Source organism: Capra hircus, chromosome 7 (genome assembly GCF_001704415.2).
Source record: "Capra hircus breed San Clemente chromosome 7, ASM170441v1, whole genome shotgun sequence".
Lineage (NCBI taxonomy): Eukaryota > Metazoa > Chordata > Mammalia > Artiodactyla > Bovidae > Capra > Capra hircus.
In genome coordinates, this window is record NC_030814.1 from 12,463,442 (window position 1) to 12,482,788 (window position 19,347).

The following is a 19,347-nucleotide window of genomic DNA, read 5'->3' on the forward strand; positions in this document are numbered from 1 at the left end:
GAAGATTTACTTCATATTCATTCCAACAAATACTCTCACTTCTCTGTATCTGCACTCAGTTTCTTAGCCTTTTTTTCCATTCAAAATTGAAAGAGTGTCATTTCTCCTATTATGGGCAATTCTACCTCTTAATACCTATAGTTTCTTTTCTTCTCAATATTTTGCTTCTTCAGTTATTCCATTTGACTACTGCTACTGCTGCTGCTCCTGCTAAGTCGCTTGTCGTGTCTGACTCTGTGCGACCCCATAGATGGCAGCCCACCAGGCTCCTCATCCATGGGATTCTCCAGGCAAGAGTACTTGAGGAAAGAGTGGCTTGCCATTGCCTTCTCCGAAAGAGCTGATGAGCTTTTACTTAAAACCAACACACTGTATGGTACATTTTTGAAAAAAAAAAAAAAAAAGTTCAAAGATGAAAAGATCCATTAAATCAAATTTTCCTTCTCTGCTTATTATTCATGCCAGTCTGCCAATGTATATTAGTATGTCCTACTTAAAAAAAAAAAAAATCCTTCTGATTTCCTCCATCCATCACACCTCTCTGACCTTTTCACAACAAAGGTTACACATACACACATTTACACAATTTTTACAACAAAAAATAGCATTCCTCTCTTCCACTTCTCTATGCCCAACTATCTTCAATATTTATAGAAGTTTTATATGTCTCATTTCCAAATGACATGCTTGTATTGCTATCTATCAATGAATGGTAAATGAGGATCTCAAATGTTTTTTTTTTCAACACTCCCAGTTTATCTTGTTTCCATCATGTCTACATCTCCAAAGCTAGTCCTCTAATTTTAACAGCCATTATACTTAGAGTAGGCTTCTAAGTGGACAGCGAGAGTGTGGAGAGTCACTCTTGCTACTACTACTATGCATTTTCTACACAGCAACTAGAACAATCTTGTTGAAAGCAAATCAGATCATGCTATTCTCTGGTGTGAAAAACTTTCAATGGCATTCGGTCATGTTTGGGATTCAAAGTCAAATGCTTTCCATGCCTACAAAGCTCTAGATCAATGGAAGTTCCTTGATTGTCTCTTTAATTTCAGGGTCAACCCAGCTTCAACTATGCTTCAGTTATATTCACCTCCTTCAGTTCTTCACGTGTAACAAACTCTTCCTTACCTTAGGGTCTTCACACTTGTTCTCCTTCCTACTCTTCCCATAGTTCTTGCCACAGTACACCCCACCTTACTTTCAGTTATAGCTTGAAGAGCCTTCTCTGACCACCCATTGCTCTTTCCATCTAAGTACGTCTTTCTTTACTCTGATATTACACTATTTCTCCTTAATAAAATCCGTCCCGATTTGTGAGCTTGTTTCCTCACTCATCTCTCTCTCTTCTCCCCCTTTCCCAAACTAGAATGTCAATTCCAAGTAAGAAACCCCTTGTTCACCTTGACACTATTTTCCATATAACTAGGCCTAGGATAGATATATAAAGATCATACAAGAAATACATCAATTAATTCTGGAGTCTGTAGACTAAATATAAATTTAACTAGCTAGCTAAAGTATATATTGTCCCCAGTAGGAATGAGACAGAGAACTGTTGTTTAGTCACTAAGCTGTGTCTGCCTCTTTGTGACCCCATGGACTGTAGTCCTCCAGCTTCCCTGCCCATGGGGTTTCACAAGCAAGGATACTGGAGTGGGTTGCCATTTCCTTCTCCAGAGGATCTTCCTGGCCCAGGGATCTAACCCGCGTCTCCTGCATTGACAGATGGGTTCTTTTCTGCTGAGTCATGTAAAGATGTGAGAGCTGGAACATCTAAAGAAGGCTGAGTGCTGAAGAAATGATGCTTTTGAACTGCGGAGCTGCAGAAGACTTTGAGGGTCCCTTGGACAGCAAGGATATCAAATCAGTCAACACTAAAGGAAATCAACCCTACATGCTCACTGGAAGGTCTAATGCTAAAGCTGAAGCTCCTTACTTTGGCCCCCTGATGTGAAGAGCTGACTCATAGGAAAAGATCCTGATGCTGGGAAAGATTGAAGGCAGGAGGAAAAGGGGATGACAGAGGAGATGGTTGGATGGCATCACTCACTCAATGGACCTCACTCAAAGTCCAGGAGATGGTGAAGGACAGGGAAGGCTAGTGTGCTGCAGTCCATGGGGTTGCAAAGAGCTGAACACAATTCAGTGGCTGAACACCATCAACAGAAGTCCTTGTAAACAAGAGCCCCTTGAAATCTTATAAGGCATGAGCTAAGTAACCCACCGCCAAGTCAGTCATTTGAAAATCTGTCTGTACCCAATTTGAATTCTCTTGTACTGAGTCCTCCAGGGCCACTCTTGACAAGGGACACTATGATTCTTCATTTGGTGTAAGGATACCCACTTCTAGCCGGTGCAGAATCTTTTGCACTGGAAAACAGGCGTTTGAGGGTAGTAGTCTTGTGGTTCCCTGGTGGCTCACATAATAAAGAATCCGCCTGCAATGTGGGAGACCTGGGTTCAATTCCTGAGTTGGGAAGATCCCCTGGAGGAGGGTATGGCAGCCCATTCCAGCATTCTTGCCTGGAGAGTCCCCATGGACAGAGGAGCCTCGTGGGCTATAGTCCCTAAGGCTGCAAAGAGTGGGACATGACTGAGTGACCAAGCACTACACAGTCTGCGGTCTGAGTCTCCTTTGGGATTTTATGGCATGCAACTGCTCTACTGCGGAGGAGTGCCTGCTAATTTTCTTTTATGGAGATTCCTTTCGTATTTAGCTAGTGTGGAAGACTTTAGTGGGTCCGGTTTCTCCTTGTCAATTCTTCTGGACTTCTGTTTCTTAGCAACATTTGAGAGACTGTCCACCCCACTGTTTTCTGCTTTAGCCTCAAAGCAAACAAGAAAATAGGCAAGGCAGTTTGCACTCTGCTATTCAGTAATATATCCAGACACATACTGCAATCCAACCCTAGCAGCTAATGATAGGCAATGCAAAGGATCACCACACTTTTGTGAGGCCTAACAGGGGATTGGAACTGGAAAATGTTTTGGAGGAAGCTGAGGAACTGGAGTCCTTAATATCACTTATTCTTCCATGACAGTCCTATTCCTAAAACTTCATTTTCTGGTATTCTAGTGTTAGAAACAGGTGGGAAAATTTTATGTTGTAATTCAATGAGCCCCTTCAGTCATTTCTTGATCTGGTTGTATATTCTCAGACCAAAGGCAAATTGACTTCTAATAATTGCTAAATTTGGCACAAGTCAACTCCAATCTACTTTCATCTAGGAACTTTTTTCTGGAATTCTTTTCAAATATACTTTTCAAAACTCCACACATAGAAAGCAATGCACCAATGTGTTTTATATTTGGCTACCAAGATCTCTGTGCCCTACAACAGTGACTGTATTAGTCTGAGTTCTAAGACAATACCAGAGAAAGCCTGGCTAAAAGATTCACTGCTGTGTAACAGCATCTTAAGGCAGGAAAGTCTCTATTGCCTGCAGCCCTATCTTGATTCTCTCAGTTTCAGTTTCTCTGAACTTTGCTCTTTGCATTCCCATTCACGGTCAAATTAGAGCGGGATTCTTTCAGTTGCAACTGGCTGATCCACTTGAGCAAACATGAAATTTTATTATAAGAATAAAGTATGACAAATATTTCAAAGATAAGGAGCAGATTCCTCTTCACAAGGGACTACGATCAGGAACTGGAAAATTATCAGGAATCAAAGCAGCTATTAGGTCTGACATGTCAGCACTGCTTCATGAGAACACAGACTGGAATCAAACTGCCTGGGTTTTATTTTAGCTTCAAAAAAGAGAGAGAGAAAAGGAAATAAAAATATTTCATTTACTTCTCAGTTTCTTTACCTGTAGAGAACATAACTCTGATTCTCCACATGCTGCTCCCAAAGTAGCCCTGGCCTAATTTTATGTTTCTCAGGAAAAGATCAGCTGTCTGATACTTTCTCAATCCCAATTTTAAATTCTCAGAACAATCTGATTGGTTCAGATAGGGTTCAGCTGTTCACCCGAGCTAAAGCTAGGATAGTGTTACTATGAAACATTTTGAAACCTAAAGGATATAAAGGGAAGAAGCAATTACCTTAGGACACAACTTGCTAAAAGATGCACAAAGTTAGTGGAGATAGAGCACAGATGCTCAGAGACACAGTTCAAAGTATGATGACTTGATGCTGAGAGGCTGTGTCTTTTCAAGGAAGGAGTTTAGAAGTGCCACTCTTGCTGCTCAGGGTACATGCCACCTGCTGTAACAGCTCAGTGCAAAACAAATGCTGAATGCTATTTTCACTTTTTGTGTTCTTTTGTAAAAACAAGAATCCTCCTTGGATTTATTTTCCTTAATGAAAACAGGTACCAAGGTACGTTTTTCATAAAAGTGAAATGGCATCAAGTGAACTTTCGGAAAGCAGGGGATTCCTGTACATATATATATAGCTGCTGAGGCCCACCCTGAATGTCTGTGGCTATTTCTCAGTAGTGGGGGATCATGAACCAAGCCTAAACTTTTTAAGAATTTTTTTTATACTTCTCCCAACTCATCCTCTGTTCTTCCAGTTACAAAAATTCCCAATGTAAGGGCCTTGCCTTAAGTCACATAGTAATAATGAAGCTGTGCTACAAAACTAGGTCTAATTTCAAATCCAAAACTTATTTTCACTAACAGTGCACTAGAGTTGTTTTTACCTTTTGAGAACTTGTTAGGTAGCCAACCCTGTGTTTAACCAAGTGTTTAAGACATAACACTTCAAGTAGTTCAAAATTAGGTTTCCTTATTTTTTTTCATAATTAACTAATTTTTTAAAATTGGGGTACATCACATGTAAAGCTCACAAAATTTAAGTATTCAGCTTGATCAACTTTATATGTATGCTATCATTTAACAACCAGTAAGATCAAGATCCAGAACATTTCCATCATTTTATACGGCTCTCTTGAGCCCCTTCTAAGTCAATACCTATGCCTAGAGAAATAACTACTATCTTGACTTCTATCATCATGAATTAGTTTTCTTTGCCCTTGAGTTTCATATAAATGGAATTATACAATATGAATTGGTTTTTGTCTATTTCTTTTAACAAATACCTATGAGATCCATCCATGTTATGGTGTGTAGCAGTTTATTCTGTTTTATTGCTGGGTAGTATTCCATTGTACAAATATACTTCACTTTATTCCTGTTTGAGGCCATAATGAATCAAACTACTATGAACATCCCTATATATGTAGAAATCTGCACTCATTTTCTTGGATATACACTCAGAAGAGAAATTGCTGAATTATAGTCCTAAATTCAACTGTAACAAAGTTACAGTATTCATAAAATATATCAATTTCCCAAAGTGACTACAATCAATTTATACACCCAACAGCAGTAAGAGTTTCAGCTGGACTTTTTTTAAAAAGCAAAATAATGCTATCAGTCTATTGTGCCAGTCACACTGCTTAGTTCTACAAATGTATTTTATTTGAGGCTCTTTTGTTGCTGATTATAAGCAAGGCTAAGCTGTTAGGTATAGCTAAGTTGTCAGGTAGATCCTTCTTCATTACCATTCTTACTAAACCACAGGCCCCACCTGTTAAGATTTTACAGTAAGTCTTCTACACAGGAACAAAGTTTTGAGAGTGTATATTTTAAGTCCAATTTGTTAAATTCAACAAAGTTAGCTGAGGTACCCAACTAACACAACTGGCTATAGAGTACTGTACTAATAGGTTTATAATAGCTTTCACACACACACACACACATTAAAAAAAACAAGCAAAAAATAAAACATTTTGAACCTTACAGCACAGTACCTTGAAAAGTAGTACAGAACACCAGCTGGCATGCAGGGACAGGTGTCAAGTGAAGAGGCAAGTAGAGTTACTGCAGGAGGGAGAAATGAGGTGGGAGACACCAGAGCTGAAGGATCGTCAGCACCAACAGACGGAGGGCGAGCTGCAACTTCACCCACGCCTGATGTTGATGGAGCACACCTTCGCATCTTTGAAGGTTTGCAACTTGGAAGGTTCATATGTAAAGGATTTAATGGCACTAAAGAAATAACTACGTGGCTTGCTATCCTATTTTATAGCAGGGTTTCTCAACAGTGACGCTATAGTCATTTTGGGCCAATTAATTTTTGATGTGGGGGGTTGTCCACTGCGTTGCAGTATCTTCAGCAGTATTGCTGGCCTCTACCCAGCGTATAGCAGCAGCACCAAATCCCTTCCCCATTCCGTGCAACTACCAAAAATGTTTCCATATTTTGCCAAATGTCCCCAGAGACGCAAAATCTCCCTCCCTATTAATGATCACTGTTTTGAAAATAAGCGACTGACCTCTCTGCACTTCATCTAAAATAAATGTTGAGTCAATGCAATATCAACAAGATGATGTTTTTTAAATGCCAATGACACACCAGATTAACATTTTAAAAAGTAAACTTTTAAAGAATGCATATGCCTAGCCCCCTCCTCAGAACAATGGAATGGAATCCCTTGAAGTAGTACTTGAGTAATTTTGTCATGAATCTCCTATGGTGATTCTAAATTTTAGCAGTTGAGAACCACTTTCTTAACAGATTACTTTCCCCATGAATATATGCTTTAAAATAGATTTCCATCAACTTTTCAAACACTAGTAGAGCATGAGGCATGTATTTGAGGAGTAGAAGGCTCACAGAAACTCTCAAATCCTAGCAATTAGGTGACTACCGACAGCCCATAACCATAAACAGTGGTATCTAATGTTGTTTCTGATTGAAAAAATAAAATCCTTTTCCTGAATCACTTTTAAAATAATGTAATTTCTTTCTGAATGATTATGTGGTAATCCCTCCAGCTAATTCTTGTAGCTAACTCATACATTCAATCTTTCTCTGATGAGGACATTTTCCGTCGTGTCTGAAACACTCTAAATCTCTTACCTAAAAAAAAAAAAAAAAAAAAAAAAAAATCATGAAAACGAGGAAGAAAAAAAAAAAATCATGAAAACAAGGGAAAAAAAAATCATATTCCCTTGCAAGCCAAAGTCAAATCATCTGAAAGAGAAATTGAGGTTCACTTTTGCATTTATCACATTCTACTCCAATCTGGCTTCTAGGCTTATTATACCAATAAAATGTTAATAGTTCTTGCTAAGGTAACTGATGACTGCCATGGTAACAAATCCAGTGGATACTGTTCTGGTCTTATTTCACATCACATCTCAACAGCACTGGACACTATTCACCACTCCTTCCTGAAGCATTTAGGCCTTTGTCCTCCACTGCACACCCTTCTGACACCTGCAACTCTTTATGCAGCTAATATTCCTCTACCTAGCCAAAAATTAACTGAAGTTCTTCATTATACACTCCAAGGCTGACTTCCAAGCCGAGTTCACGTACATTAAAGATTTTATCTACCCTCTACATACTTAGCAGTTTGTTTTCAGTCCAGATCTCCTCCTCAGGTCCAGACTTCTATTGAAAAGCTTCTTGGATGACTTAAAAAGACAGGAGAAACTCAATTCTAAACCAAATCATCTCCACACATACCCATTTCTAAACATCCTGCTATTCAACTCCATTCTACTGTATGTACAGCTTCTCTCCTTCCCCAACACAGAATCCTAAATGCATCAACAAATCCTATGGACACTTTCTCCCAAATCTACTCTCTCTTCTTCCACACTATTACTCTGGTTCATTAAAGTTATTTCTAACCTTTTAGACTCCTAATTCAAGAATATTGTGTCTGCTTTGATCTGTCTTTAATGTTTTTTTTTGGAATTTACAGTTAAAATTTTCAATTTGCAAATCCCATCATTACCACCCAGTTTACAATCCTTCAAATGTTTATTCCAGGGAAAGAATTCACTTCTTTCCCCAGCCTTTGGGCACTTAAATGCCCTGGTCCCCATGAGCTTCATCTTCCTCAGTTATTGCTCCAGCAGTACCGTATTTCTTGTAGACCCCTAGAGCAACAAGGTGTCATCCAAATCAGAATACTTCTGAAATTAAAAAAAAAGGTCTATCCTTGGCGATAAGGAATCAGAGCAAGACCCAGTTTCCCCCTCAAATCAGTCTCTCCCATCAGGAAGCTTCCACAAGCCTCTTATCCTTATCCATCAGAGGGAAGACAGAATGAAAACCACAATCACAGAAAACTAATCAAACTGATCACATGGACCACAGCCTTGTCTAACTCAATGAAACTATGTGCCATGCCATGTGGGGCCACCCAAGACGGATGGGTCATGGTGGAGAGTTCTGACAAAATGTAGTTAACTGGAGAAGGGAATGGCGAAACACTTCAGTATTCTTGCCTTAACAACTCCATGAACAGTATGAAAAGGCAAAAAGATAGGACACTGAAAGATGAACCTACCAGCTTGGTAGGTGCCCAATAAGCTACTGGAGATCAGTGGAGAAATAACTCCAGAAAGAATGAAGTGACAGAACCAAAGCAAAAACACCCAGTTGTGGATGTGACTGGTGATGGAAGTAAAGCCTAATTCTGTAAACAACAGCAACATTGCATAGGAACCTGGAATGTTAGGTTCATGAATCAAGGTAAATTGGAAGTGGTCAAACAGGAGAGGGCAAGAGTGAACATCGACATTTTAGGAAAAAGTGAACTAAACTGGAATGGAATGTGTCAATTTAACTCAGATGACTATTATATCTACTACTGTGGGCAAGAATCCCTTAAAAGAAATGGAGTAGCCATCATAGTCAACAAGAGAGTCCGAAATGCAGTACTTGGATGCAGTCTCAAAAATGACAGAGAGGTCTCTTGTTTGTTTCCAAGGCAAACCATTCAACAACACAGTAATCCAAGTCTATGCCCCAACTAGTAATGCTGAAGAAGCTAAAAGTTGAATGGTTCAATGAAGACCTACAAAGACCTTCTAGAACTAACACCGAAAAGAGATGTTCTTTTCATTATTGGGGACTGGAATGAAAAGCAGGAAATCAAAAGATAGATACCTGGAGTAACAGCCAAATTTGGCCTTGGAGTGCAAAATGAAGCATGGCAAAGGCTAATAGAGTTTTGCCAAAAGGATGCACTGGTCATAGCAAACACCCTCTTCCGACAACACAAGAGAAGACTCTACACATGGACATCACCAGATGGTCAGTACCAAAATCAGAGTGATTGTATTCTTTGCAGCCAAAGATGGAGCTCTGTACAGTCAGCAAAAACGAGACTGGGAGCTGACTGTGGCTCAGATTATGAACTCCTTATTGCCAAATTCAGACTTAAATTGAAGAAAGTAGGGAAAATGACGAGACCATTCAGGTATGACCTAAATCAAATCCCTTACAATTATACAGTGGAAATGACAAACATTTAAAGAATTATATCTGATAGAGTGCCTAAAGAACTACGGGCGGAGGTTCATGACATCGTACAGGAGGCAGTGATCAAGATCATCCCCAAAGAAAAGAAACTCAAAAAGGCAAAATGGTTATCTGAGGAGGACTTACAAATAGCTGAGAAGAGAAGCAAAAGGCAAAGGAGAAAAGGAAAGATATACCCATCTGAATGCAGAGTTCCAAATAATAGCAAGGATAAGAAAGCCTTCCTCAGTAATCAATACAAAGAAATAGAGGAAAAGAACAGAATGGGAAAGACTAGAGATCTCTTCAAGAAAACTAGAGATACCAAGGGAACATTTCATGTAAAGATGGACACAATAAAGGACAGAAATGACGTGGACCTAACAGAAGCAAAAGATACTAAGTGGCAAGAATACAAAGAATTGTACAAAACAGATCTTCATGACCCAGATAACCACGATGGTGTGATCACTCACATAGAGCCGGAAATCCTGGAATGAAAAGTCAAATGGGTCTTAGGAAGCATCATTACAAACAAAGCTAGTGGAAGTGATGGAATTCCAGTTGAGCTATTACAAATCCCAAAAGATGATGCTGTGAAAGTGCTGCATTCGCCAGCAAATTTAGAAAACTCAGCAGTGGCCACAGGACTGGAAAAGGTCAGTTTTAATCCCAAATAAAGGCAATGCCAAAGAACGTTCAAACAATCGCACAATTGCACTCATCTCACATGCAAGTAATGCTCAAAATTCTCCAATCTAGGCTTCAACAGTACTTGAACAGTGAAGGAAGTTCAAGCTGGATTTAGAAAAGGAAGAGGAACCAGAGATCAAATTGCCAACATCCGTTAGATCATTGAAAAAGCAAGAGAGTTCCAAAAAAATGTCTATTTCTGCTTTATTGACTATGCCAAAGCCTTTGACTGTGTGGAGCACAACAAACTGTGGAAAATTCTGAGAGACAGGAATACCAGACCACCTTACCTGTCTCCTGAGAAATCTGTATGCAGGTCAAGAAGCAAGAGTTAGAACTGGACATGGAACAACAGATTGGCTCCACACTGGTAAAGGAGTACATCAAGGCTGTATAGTGTCACTCTCCTTATTTAACCTAAATGCAGAGTACATCACATGAAATGCCAACCTGGATAAAGCACAAGCTGGAATCAAGATTGCCGGGAGAAACATCAATAACCTCAGATATGCAGATGACACCACCCTTATGGTAGAAAATGAAGAACTGAAGAGCCTCTTGAAGAAAGAAGAGTGAAAAAGTTGTCTTAAAACTCAGAAAGCTAAGACCATGGCATCTGGTCCCACCACTTCATGGCAAATAGATGGGGAAACAATGGAAACAGTGAGAGACTTTATTTTCTTGGGCTCCAAAATCACTGCAGATGGTGGCCGCAGCCATGAAATTAAAAGATGCTTGCTCCTTGGAAGAAAATCTACGACCAAGCTAGACAGCATACTAAAAAGCAGAGACATTACTTTGCCAACAAAGGTCTGTCTCATCAAAGCTACATTTTTTTCCAGGAGTCATGGATGTGAGTGTTGGACTATAAGGAAAGCTGAGTGCCAAAGAATTGATGCTTTTGAACTGTGCTCCTTGGACTGCATGGATATCCAACCAGTCGATCCTAGGGGAAATCAGTCCTAAATATTCATTGGAAGGATTGATGCTGAAGCTCCAGTACTTTCACTACCTGATGCAAAGAACTAATTGGAAAAGACCCTGATGCTGGCAAAGACTGAAGGCAGAAGGGGATGACAGAGGGTGAGCTGGTTGGATGGCATCACTGACTCAATGGACATTGAGTTTGAGTAAGCTTTGGGAGTTGGTTATGCACAGGGAAGCCTGGTGTGCTACAGTCCATGGGGTCACAAAAAGTTGGACCCGACTGGGCGGCTGAACTGATACTTTGCAGACTGGGATAGTATGTAGAAACCATCCCTCTGGCCCCAGAATTTTTTGCCATGTTACTTTTACCTGTTATGAAGCTCTTCTCTTCCCTTTTATCTAATTCACATTAAATACATAAGTTCTCAAACCATGTCACTTCCTTTTCAGACTAGGTTTCTGCATTATGAATTCTCACGGCCCTATATGTTTCTTCATACCATTTTTCTGAGTTATGATCTCCAAGCCTGATTGTTTCTTACACTAGACTTTAACTCTTGAATGTCTGTTTCTGCTCTGTTATAACCCTCCTTCCCTGTTCCTGCAGAATGCCTGGTATGCAACACAGTGAATGAATGTCAACATAATGTGATGGGGACAGGAGCTCACACTGTAGTATGGAAGCAACTGTTTATTTCAACATAATGATACGGTATACCTACAGAATACAAAATTTTAATGTCCTAAAAGGGAGGTGAGAGAGCTGCATTACATTTCTCATAGGGTACTGGCACAATTGGACAGGGTACTCAACAGCTACTGTTTTATTTACACCTAAAATAAACTGATTCATAAGATAGAGGAACTACATTCATTTATGAGACTAATACCTTCCCAATAACCTGAAGAAATGTGTGGCTAGAATATTAGTGTCTCCCAGGTATAATGGGATGCAATGCTGGAATCAGACTGTGAAGGAAGTAATTAAAATATTATGTATGCAAATACATGTGCTATTAAGTAGTGGGGATTAGGCAGAAAAGCTGAACAACAACATACAGGAGGTTAAATGGACAGTATACAAAGGATTTGGCAGAGAGGAAGGAATGATACCTTCAGTTCAGTTCAGTTGCTCAGTCGTGTCCAACTCTTTGAGACCCCATGAATCACAGCATGCCAGGCCTCCCTGTCCATCACCAACTCCCGGAGTTCACTCAGACTCATGTCCATCAAGTCAGTGATGCCATCCAGCTATCTCATCCTCTGTTGTCCCCTTCTCCTCCTGCCTCCAATCCCTCCCAGCATCAGAGTCTTTTCCAATGAGTCAACTCTTCGCATGAGGTGGCCAGAGTACTGGAGTTTCAGCCTTAGCATCATTCCTTCCAAAGAAATCCCAGGGCTGATCTCCTTCAGAATGGACTGGTTGGATCTCTTTGCAGTTCAAGGGGCTCTCAGGAGTCTTCTCCAACACCACAGTTCAAAAGCATCAATTCTTTGGCGCTCAGCTTTCTTCACAGTCCAACTCTCACATCCATACATGACCACAGGTAAAACCACAGACTTGACTAGACGGCTTTGTTGGCAAAGTAGTCTCTGCTTTTCAATATGCTATCTAGGTCGGTCATAACTTTCCTTCCAAGGAATAAGCATCTTTTCATGGCTGCAGTCACCATCTGCAGTGATTTTGGAGCCCAAACAAAGTCTGACACTGCTTCCCCATCTATTTCCCATGAAGTGATGGGACCAGATGCCATGATCTTCATTTTCTGAATGTTGAGCTTTAAGCCAACTTTTTCACTCTCCTCTTTCACTTTCATCAAGAGGCTTTTTAGTTCCTCTTCACTTTCTGCCATAAGGGTGGTATCATCTGCATATCTGAGGTTATTGATATTTCTCCCGGCAATCTTGAGTCCAGCTTGCGCTTCTAGCCCAGCGTTTCTCATGATGTACTCTGCTATAAGTAAGGAGGGTGACAATATACAGCCTTGACGTACTCCTTTTCCTATTTGGAACCAGTCTGTTGTTCCATGTCCAGTTCTGTTGCTTCCTGACCTGCCTATTATCGAGGCACTAATCTGATATTCCGAAGCTAGCTACTTAACTCCCTCCCACCAGCACCTCTGCACACTTAAATTTTTAAGTAGAATCATTGTATCCACTTCAATACCTATTTTATACACAGTTGCTTCTTAGTGTCATCTCCAAGAATTTCACATCTGAAATTTAACTATGATTTTAAAAATTTATTGGTAAAATTTCCAAATACAGTGGCCATCAACAAGGTGGGCGAGCTGTTCGTGATTATCAGAACAATCTAGTTTTTCTTACTACTTGGAACCTAGAAATTGTGCATTTCAGAAAGGACAGCTTGACATGTGTAATTAAGAAAAACCTCGAAAGGTGACTGACTCCTGTCTGTGCCCAACACTGGGAACCATGGCTCCTCTCCTCTGATTTTTATGATCAAGCAAACAGAAAATGTCCAATAAATTTTCATTATGAGGTGGTTTAGGATTTCATGGGTTCTGTTTATGGAGGACTTTGTAAATTTAAGTATCACATTTGGAGGGCTCTTTCTGTTTGGCAAGAACCTGAGGGACAATGTCATAGACTGAGATTCTAGGGTGTTTTAATACTGTCCTGATTGTTTTAGCAGCTTCTTGTACACAATCTTCTAAGCAACAAGAACAAATCTGGCATGCAAAACATTAACTGAAAAGCAAGAATGGCCTCCTTATGCTGTGCGTATCATAACTCTGGTAAGTGGCTTTCAATCTATTCCCATCTAAGGATACCCACTGTTAACTAGTCCTAGCAGAGCATAACAGAATTAAGAACCTACAAAGTGCTGTCCTAGATTGTGTAATATTCTTTCCAAAGAATATGCAATTTCCCAAATGGAAGATCAGACAATAACAATGACCTTCTGTTAGTGTTGGTTCCTCAATTGTGTTGTGGACTCCTTGCAACCCCACAGACTGTAGCCCACCAGGCTCCTCTGTCTATGGAATTCTCCAGGCAAGAATGCTGGGTAGCGATTCTCTTCTCCAGGGAATCTTCTCAACCCAGGGAATGAACCTGGGTCTCCTGCATTGTAGACAGATTCTTTACCGTCTGAGCCACCAGGGAAGCCAAAGACCTTCTGGTTGATACTGTTTTCGGATTTTTGATAGTCAGGTGCTCAGATTATTTACTGTTGTCTATTGTTTTTAGTACCAAAAGGGAGACACACGATTTGCTTAAACAAAGTGAAACTGAGAACTTACTGTATAGAAAAAATGTACTTTTGTCTTATTTATCAACTGGCTTTTAAAAAAACTGTTTCAGTTTTCCACTTACCTTGTATTTCTCCACAGTCTCAACAATCATTTAAAATTCTGTGGAGTCATAAAGTATATTATGATTTTACCACAAACATAAATCTCCAAGGTTCAGTATTTTATTACAAATTTGGCAAGGTTTTTTTTTTTCCTGCAAAAAAGGTGCCTCGAAATTATATGAAGCGTATCATATTCAAATAGCAACTCAGTAGTTTAAAAAGGTTTGACATGTACTTTCAACAAACATATAAAACTCCATACAGTAATCACTTTTTGTAAGACAACAATAAAATGCAGTATGGTTAAACTTGAAAACTTTATTATCTGAACCACACTCATTACAAAATTCTGCGATGTTTTCTCAGGCTTTTATTTTTTACTTACCACTCTAGTAATCCAATAAAGAAATTAGTTTGAGAAACTGAAAGTTCCTATTAAGGCCCCTTTATCAAATTTTTAAAGCATGATATTAAAAATTAGGACTTAGTTCCTATTTCCAGGGAATTTGGAGGTGGAGATTTGCACGATCTTATTCCTCATAACATTACAGCAATTTAACAACTATCAAGCAAAAAAAAACCAGATCATTTTGCAATCTATAGTGGTGTTTCATTTTTTCACATTATTCACTGACCACACATTTTTTTCCCCCGAGTAGACTCTATGTACCTGTTTGCCTTCCAATACTCTGCAAGAGTAAATATACCTTTCCACATAATAAATATGCATTTGGTGTTATGTTTGAATATCTTCTTGAAGGTTGTGAACCAAACTGTTTAAATAGCAGACGAAAACTGCAGTACTTCCCATGTATGAAAACAATTATTTTAGGAAGCAGATACCGCCAGTTCACTCATCTGACTTGGAGGGCAGGTCTTTACATCAAATCAAGTAACTGAAGAATGGGATATTAGAAAGTTTCAAAAATTATCATTAACCTGGAATGAGTCAAGACTGATCTGTGGGCGAGAAAAATAATGCAGCGTAAAAGAAGTCCAACTTTAAAAGAGCTGGAGCGGAACACTACTACTGGGCTTCAAGTGTTTCTCTGGGCAGATTTATAAAGGGGTGGGGGCAGGGTAACGGAGGCCCGCAGTTACAGTTACGAAAGAAACCGCCAACTAAATTGCAGTTACATTAACCTGAGACAGTTGCCAACGTCTCTCGTTGCACTTTTTTTTTTTTTTTTTTTTAATGTAGCGATTCGGCGGCGCACCCTCCAGTACCCCGCCCTCCAGGGAGCCGACCTGGAAGTTTTTTTCCTGAATAAGGCACGTAGGTTATACTACGAATGATTCCGGAAGGATCACAGGGGGTGGACAACTAGGTCTGTTTCCCTCAGCCTCCTCAGGTGCCTGGTTTCCCCTCCACCCCCGCCCCCGAGGGAGCCTTTGTCTCAGGGCAACTAAGCCTAGGGAGCGGCGGGAGGAGACCACAGTTGCCCAACAGTTGGGTTCCCAGGCTGCCTCGTGTGACGCAGCGCCCCCACCTCCGCCCCTTAGGGCGGGCGCTCAGAACCGGCGGCCGGCTGAGGCCCGGGCGACCGGACCCCACTCCTGCCCCCGTCCCCGCGAGTCCGCCAGCCTGCTCCGTCTTCAGCATCTGCCCACCTTCCCCCCTCATCCCCACCACGCTTCCCTAGTTCTTTCTCGGCCTCTTGTTTCCAGACGTCCTCACGCAACCGTCCGGAGTGACCGGAGTGTCCATACCCGCGGGGAGCGAGCCTGCAGCTCCCACTTCCCGGACTTCAACTCCGGGACCGCTGAGGTAGGCAGCCCCAAGCCCGAGATCAGCAGCCCATCGCGGTCGCCAGAGTCCGGCAGCCTCTGCGCGGCCGGCGTGCGCGCTCCCAGCACGGCGCGCGCGCGCGCCCTCCGCTCTCCGCCCCAGTTACAGAACCAATCGGCTTCTGCTTAAGCTCCCCTCCCCGCTCCCCAACCACGGCTCCAGGACGTAGCCCCGCCTACCTCCGCGCGCGCGCACGCGCCAGCCAGCCAGCCGGTTGAGTTCGGCGTGCGCGTGCCCGCCCGCCCTCCCGCCTCGCGCCCGGTGGGGAAGGGGAGTGAGCAGAATCGCTTACGTCGCGGGGAGGCGGAGGCGACGGCGACCTCGGTGGCGGCGGCGGCGGCGGCTACGACGGAGACGGTTGCGCTCGCTCTCTCGGCGTCATGGCGGCGGCCGGGAGCCGATAAGCGGCAAGAGTGGGCGCGCGCGCGTGGCCGCGGGGAAGACGGTCGCTGCTTACTTGTCGCTTTCGCTGGCCCTCGCAGTTGTTTGGTGCTTCGATAATGAATTGATTGTTGGAGCCGCTCTGCAGGGGGATCGCGGCACGTCGGAGCCGGCCGCCGGGGCTTTCCCTTCCCCTCCGCGTCCTTCCCCTTCCCCCTCTTCCCTCCTCGCGGACTGCTGCTTTACCGCCGCACCACCCCCCCAACAGCCCACACACGCCCCGGAGCCCCGAGGACGCCGACCGCGGGGCCCGGGCGCCGGGGAGGCCGCCTCTCCAGTCGGCTCCTTCCGCCGCGCCAAGCCTGCACGCCCTGCCGGTAAGAAAGGGGCGGCGGGCGGGTCGGGATGTGGCAGGGAGGGAGGGACGGGAGCTGGCCCGGCCGAGGGCCGAGGCGGGGGGGAGGGTGCCCGGGCGGCGGCGGCCCAGCGGGCCGGGACGCCGTGGGCACAGGCCCGGGGGGCGCCCGCGAGGGCCGGCGGAGCGGGCCGGGCGCGGAGGGGGGCGTGTGAGCGGCGAGCGCAGGCCGGCGCCGCCGAGCGCGCATCCTCCGGGCCGGCCGGGCGGGCGGACGTGCGGCTGGCGGTCGAGCCCCGGCCTCCGTCGGCGCGGGGCCGGCCGGGCCGCGAGGCGTGAGTGGCGCGGCCGGCCGGGGCGTGGGTCCGGCCGCCACCCCCGGGGCTCCTTCCCGGCACGTGGGGAGCGGGCCCGGCGGGGGGAGGGGACCCGGCCCGAGCGCGCCCGGCAGGACGCGGGCCGGGCGTGTGGGAAGTTTGAGGCGGGAAGGGGGAGACCCCGGGACCAGCATGAGGGGTGAGGGGTTTGGGGGGTGCGCCCCGGGGTCGGGGGTGGCGCAGGCTGAAGGGAGCCGAGCGGCGGCGGACAGCGCAGGGAGGGAGGTTTCCAGGCTCCGCTCGAGTGCCGCTTGGAAAACTTAGCCGGAGGAAAGCGGCCGTGGAGAGGCCGGGGCGGAGGACGGGCGCCGCGGCGAGGGCGACGGGCTGAGGGGAAGCGGCGGCGTCGCGCGGTGTGGAGGGCCGGCGGGGGCCGCGGGCGCCCGGGAGCCTCAGGGAGCGTGCAGGGTCTCGGCGTGAGGACTCGACCGCGCAAAAAGGAAGACGAGGAGGAAAAAGGAAGTTAGAAAGTACTAGAGAAAAGCCATTTTGAGGGGGGCAAACGTGAAAGGTGAAAAGGAAAAAAGGAAAAGTGAACTTTTGTTTTTCCTCAGCGAAGAGAGACTTTTGGGAAAGAGAGGCAGTTTGCTAGAGTGCCCAGATTTTTTTTTTTTTTTTTTAAAGACCTGATCGTTTTAATAGGGAAGCTCTCTGGCCCGGTGGCCTTCATCTTTAACGTGAGGAACGAGTGTTGCGTGAAATAATTTTTTTTTTGGGAGGGGTGGTTAACAGTTTGCTGCCAAGTCGACGGGACTGTAGTCCCTGGGGAATGAAAAAAAACCGAGATCTCAATGCAGAGTTTGCGGTGATCGAGTTGGCAGCAGCCTATTTCCCCTTCTTTTTTTTTTTTTTTCTTGCGGAATGGAAATAATCGTAGGAGTCAGTTCTGTGTGCTGATGTCGGAGGGACAGCTCTGCTCGCAGTCGCCCGTCTCGGTCGGTACTTTCTGGCTGGGGAAGGATCTGACGTCTCCTTCCCCCCCGCTTCTTCCTCTCCCTCCCCTGCCGGAGATCTCCTTTGTTTATTCGTGGTTGGCTTGTAGGTGACTCTCCAGTGTTGTGCTGGTATTTTGAAAGGTGGAAATGTTGGCTCTTTAGTCTGCGATTTCTGCCCCGTACCCTTTTACTTTAAAAAAAAAAAAAAAATCATAGTGTTTATCCTATACCATTTTTTCCCCTCCAGTAGAATCTCTGCACGTCCGAACTGGATACAGTAACCGCCCCCCCCCCCCCCCCCCCCCGCCACTCCTTTTTTTGTTTGACCAAGTATCTATCAAGACTCCGTTTTTCTGTTTTTGGAACTTGGGTAGATGTTACCTACTACCACTCTGCTTTAGTTTGGCCATAATGTGTGGTGTATACTGTACACACACAGTTGCAGTTGGGCTGAAAGTTCTGTCACTCCCCAAGCATTTTCATTTCTTCTGTCAAAAACAAGCAGTGGTGTGCTCAATTCTATTAAGTAGTCAAGAATGTAGTTAACAGAAGCCTAGGTAGTTTGAGAAAAAGATCCCTACCCCTTCCTTGTCACATCCAATCTAATTGGCCTCAGTATATTAGTATAAATTCTAAATAGACTTCTTCAGTGTTTTTCTCTACAGGCAATTTTCTTCTCACTGATTTTTTTTTTTTTCCTTAGGTGAGTCAAAAAGGGTCCTAAGGAAACCTGTGAATGTTGAAGAAAATTCATCTGTGAATTTTTAATATTCAAAGAGGAGTCAGTATTTATACTCATCTTTTAAACTGGGAAGATTTATATTTTATTTTAAAACTTCTTGATATTTACAATGAATGGACACAGTGATGAAGAAAGTGTTAGAAACAGTAGTGGAGAATCAAGGTAAGCATGTTATTACCAAGTATTTATTATGACAACAATTTAAAATTTATGTGACTGTAATTTTTAGCTTTTCTAATAGGTGGCAGAGTTTTCAGATCAGATTCACTCTTAACTTTCCACACAGTAAAAAAGTTTCTAATAAATGATGCTTTGTTGAAAATACAGATTTTAACTTTTTTCCATTGAGATACACAAAGGAAAATTTAGGTGTAGAAAGACTGGGATACTTAAATTTCTTTGAAGGTTTATATTATTTGGTTTAATAACTGAAACTAGAGCAAGTAAAAGAAGACATTTAAATTGATTTGACTATTATCTGCGCTTTCCAAATAAAAGCAATAAGAATTTCTTTACTTATTTTTTTCTGGCTTTTTGTCTTCTATATGT

The 19,347-nt window shown here is 43.2% G+C and overlaps 1 protein-coding gene across 2 annotated transcripts in view; it reads left to right on the forward strand.

Moving 5' to 3' along the window:
* Positions 16,368-19,347, forward strand: part of CHD1 (chromodomain helicase DNA binding protein 1) — a 73,114-nt gene continuing 70,134 nt past the window's right edge. For both annotated transcript variants that reach the window (XM_018050009.1, XM_018050010.1), the window contains exons 1-2: positions 16,368-16,766; positions 18,760-18,960. In XM_018050009.1, the coding sequence (XP_017905498.1) occupies positions 18,908-18,960 (53 nt within the window). In that variant the 5' untranslated portion in view covers positions 16,368-16,766; positions 18,760-18,907. The remainder of the gene's footprint in view (positions 16,767-18,759; positions 18,961-19,347) is intronic.